General features: G+C 50.9%; 1 protein-coding gene across 1 annotated transcript; it reads right to left on the minus strand.

Moving 5' to 3' along the window:
* Positions 1-70: 70 nt before the first annotated feature.
* Positions 71-3,657, minus strand: LOC104614586 (cytochrome c oxidase assembly protein COX15 homolog). The gene is made up of 7 exons (XM_010294734.1): positions 3,531-3,657; positions 3,137-3,323; positions 2,748-2,915; positions 2,150-2,231; positions 1,676-1,830; positions 648-761; positions 71-357 (listed from the first exon to the last, which is right to left on the minus strand). Exons 1-7 carry the CDS (start codon positions 3,629-3,631, stop codon positions 226-228), a joined length of 939 nt encoding a protein of 312 aa, XP_010293036.1. The 5' UTR covers positions 3,632-3,657; the 3' UTR covers positions 71-225.
* Between the last annotated feature and the right edge of the window lie 353 nt (positions 3,658-4,010).

Genomic DNA, 4,010 nt, shown 5'->3' on the forward strand with positions numbered 1-4,010 from the left:
CCGCATCCCGCCTCACCTCGCTCCGGAAAGGAGGTACCCAGCCGGACACCGGCCGCTCCGTAAAAACTCCTTTATGTTACAAAGTTCGCGCTCACACCCGCCGCCGCTTCCCTGCGCACAGCTCGGCTGGGCGCACATCCCCCTCCCGTGTACCCGCGGTGGAGACGGTCTCTGCCGCCTCTGGGCCCGGCGGCCCTCCCCTGGGAGGGCTCTCCCTCCGGTGGGTTACTTGGGGATCCGCCGGAGCTCGCTCATCAGCCACAGCGCCATGCTGAGCAGCGCCAGAGAGCCCGACTGGTGTGTGGCGGCCAGAGGCGTGGGGACGTAGAGGAGCAGGGGGCTGATGCCCAGGCCCACCTGCCAAGAAAGGAGAAGGGGTAAGGGCAGCTGTGGGTGCACCGCTGATGCACATCCCCAGCACAGAGTACGATGTAGAAAGGCTCACGGCCACAGGCAGACTTCCCACCCTCAAATTCAGACTGCGCATACAGCATGGTGAAGCCCTGGGACTAGGCAGCTCCACCTCTCAGCTCCAGGCTCCTGGGGCCAGCACAGACCCAAGCTGGGGACAGCTCTGCTTGTGAATATGCTACAAAGGACTAGGGGGAGAAAAAAAGGAGAGAGAAAAAAAAAAAAGATGACAGTACCTGCATGCAAGCCACAGCCAATAAGGAAGTCACTGCCATCCTGGTCCTGTGAGGGAGTGGGATCTTCCGCGAGAAGAGGTACAGTGCTGTGACAGCTGTGACTGAGGCGATTCCCTACAGAAGAGGAGGGAAACAACCACCCTTCAAGAAAAGTTGAAGGGAAACGGGTGCAGTGGCCTTCAGCTGCACCTTCCAAGCAGTAAAAGAAGTTCTGTGAGCAATAGTTAACTGTAGAAAGGTGTTAACGGCCATGCCCAAGTCCTGGAGCTCCCATGCCTGCCAGGTTAACCACCCTGAAATTTAAAGTTGTGAGAAAAATGGAGATCTCTAATTAATACTCTAGTTTTCCAATGGTTTTTCTTCATTTCTTCAAGTCATTAGCAATTATTTCTGCACTCTCCCTGTCTGTCACCTTGACAACTAAAGGTGGAAGCTGTCATCTGGAAAACTGATCTCATTTTTACCTCTCAGCTGTAGTTCACCAGCATAATCTCCCTGTACGGGTCACCCCAGGTGATTCCTCTTCTAAGGCATTTAATCCTTCTTTTTAGTCTTAGTGATGGCTTAGTCCACAGCAGTGCCAGCAGTGGTATTTAATAACCTGGACTGCTCTAACTAGCTGAGATATTTTCACAGGGTGCTACTAGTGTAAAGCAAGTTCAGAAAAGCTGGTGGAACCCAATAGCATTCAGTATTGGTATTTCCAAGTTTTATTTCACACCACTTCCCAGACATTTCGGTAGCGAGGACCACCCTGGTCTACAGCTCATGTTACGGAGAAGGAGACACAAAGAAACAAAGTCTGTAACTTGCACAGGAGGAAGATGTCATTAAGGAAGGAGGCCACAATGAAAATAAGAGTGCTAAACTACATTTTTTTCTGCAGAAGCAAGTAGGTAACTCGCTCTCAGGACCTTTGGACACCCTGGACATCACTCAAGTTGACAGAACCATGGCCCAAAGAGGACAGCTTGGCTGCAGGAGGCAACCAAGAAGCAGCAGAGACATAGCAGGAAGACGGCACTTACCAAGATCCTGTGATCAAACTGTACAGTTGTAGGATTCTCAAAGATATTTCTCAGTGTGGGGGAAAAGGCAAGGAGATCATCTGGGATCCAGCACTCCCCCATTTTGGGGAAAGAATTGTACACAAGGCCAGCATCTAGCCCTGCCACAAAGGCACCTGCAATCCCAAAGCAAAAAATAAGACTACCAGAGTAGGCAAAAGTGGCACTCCAGGTTGCACAGTTGACTCAAGAGCTCACTTGATCCTGAATTTTTTTCAGAAACACATACAGAGATCACACAGTAACAGGCAAGCTGGAAGCTCCACCTGCTCAGGAAAGACCGTAAGAGAGGTTCTTGACTGTAAGCCCCCTGACAGCAATAAAGTTTCCCCAGAGAACACGGTGGGGTTGCTCACAGTCCTCACCAGACCAGAAAAAACCACAGGGCAGAGAGCAATGAGCTTCAGATGGGACAGCAGTAAGAAATGCTCTTACCTGAAAGAGCAGTAAGAAAAATGAGAGCTGTAGTGCCGTGAGCAAATTGTCTCAAGCGAAGGAGCTGATGGGTCTCAGGTAACTGTAAAATACCCCCAAAAAAACCCAAAAGAAAATAACCACAACAAAGCATTTCCAGTGCTGTTTGCAGCAGGTGAGAAAAGCCTTCACTGCATATATAAGCCAACAGGTTGGCCTGGATTTACATTTTATAGGAGGAATTCAGAGACCAGCATGCAGCACAGTCACACTGCAGTGGTTCCTCAAAACCACAACTAATGGAGTCCAACCTTGTGGAGAAACTGATGTGGGCACTGCACAGTTACTGGCACAAACCATTTAGCCCTGCCTGAGCTTGCACAAACTCTGAGATAAATCACTTCTGAGCGGAACAGCACGAGTCAAAGGAAGTGTCCCGTAACACAGAAGTTTACAGAAAGGGTATTTTGTAACACAGTATTAGATCAGGGTAAGGAAGAGAGACTAAAACGGAAGCGCCATCACCCTTCACGCCCTTTCCTCACCATTCACATCATACCCCCAACTCTCTGAATTGACACGACCCTGTGCTTTTGACTCTGGACACACGACTCCGTACCTTGTGTCGTGGAAGCAGCAGAGAGAGCCCTGTCCACAGGCTAGCAGAGTACAGAACCAGCGCGGAGCCAAGATGTGCTGCGAGACGGTACTGACTAACCCGAGGAATGTCATAAGAGTCTGGCTTTTCTTCCAGCCCGCTCTTCACCATGTACCATCCCAGTAGCCCCTGATGAAATAGGAGAGGGGTTAGACCCAGACAGGGCAGCAGCAACTCGTAAAACCAGACAGACGTTAGGGACGAAGCAATTTATTTCCTCCACCTTCAACCAGCTACCAGCGCTGACACCCCCCAAGCTTTCACAAATCCCACTGTCTCAACTACACTCAATCAGAAGATATTCAAAGGAGATGCTGTGACCAATCTCTGCAGCTACAGAGTTTGCTCACCTGGAAGCAGACCAGCCCGCAGAGCGCAAGAACACAGCCCTTCATGGGGCGGCTGAGCCAGCCCTTTCGCCAGAAGTAGGCGGCAGGCAGAATGTAGGCCAAACCCACAACACGGCCCCACATACGGTGCGAATACTCCATGTACCAAATGAACTTGAACTCTGTCAGCGTCATGTCGTGATTCAGGCTGTTAAAGACAGTAAAACAAAGAACCGCTCAATGTGATGTGGCAGCCCCAGTTACCATGACATGGGATAACCTTCCTTAGAGAAGGGAACTGACAGTGAAGGTGTGCCTTCCCAGTGATGTTCGAAAACATTTCCATTCTTACAAGAGTTCCTTGAGTGGCTCAGTCACAGGAGGGATGCTCCTAGCCCCACCTCCTTCCACTCACATTTTAAATTCTGGGAACTGCTGGTACTTTTGGAACTCGGCTTCCCACTCCTGCTGTGTCCTCGGGGGTTTCATCTCTTTCACCAGGTGCCAGTCAACCATAGAAAGGCCCGATTCTGTCAGCCTGCAAGCAGACAGAGACACAAGCAGGCACAATTCACTCGCAGACAGTATACAGCTCTACTGAGCTGAAACAAGAGCTGTTGGCCGCACTAGACAACCCTTAAACTCACAGCTGGAAATAGGATGGAGATCAGGGAGAGTGTGAGTGATCACCAGACCAAAAATTACCAAAACCGTGTCAGAGAAAGTTATCCCCAGCTGGCATCAATGCACCATGGTCAGTGTCCCTCTGGTACTCCCAGCCCTACCCCACGATGTCCCCTTGCAACCACGAAGGAAGAAAGATGCGAGAGGAGCTCTTACAGGCGCGCTCGGGGCGGGTCCCAAGCGCGGGAGGCAGCTGCGAGCTGCAGGGGCA

This window comes from Phaethon lepturus, unplaced genomic scaffold, assembly GCF_000687285.1.
Source record: "Phaethon lepturus isolate BGI_N335 unplaced genomic scaffold, ASM68728v1 Scaffold49880, whole genome shotgun sequence".
NCBI classification, from domain to species: Eukaryota; Metazoa; Chordata; class Aves; order Phaethontiformes; family Phaethontidae; genus Phaethon; species Phaethon lepturus.

Bases quoted from the DNA above. Each gene is read 5' to 3' on its own strand.
- LOC104614586 (XM_010294734.1), bottom strand. From the start codon at position 3,631: ATGGTTGACTGGCACCTGGTGAAAGAGATGAAACCCCCGAGGACACAG. The intron at 2,916-3,136 runs GTGAGCAAACTC...CTATTTCATCAG, and splicing joins GCGGGCTGGTCTGCTTCCAG to GGGCTACTGGGATGGTACAT. The intron at 762-1,675 runs GTAAGTGCCGTC...CCTCTTCTGTAG, and splicing joins AGTTTGATCACAGGATCTTG to GGAATCGCCTCAGTCACAGC.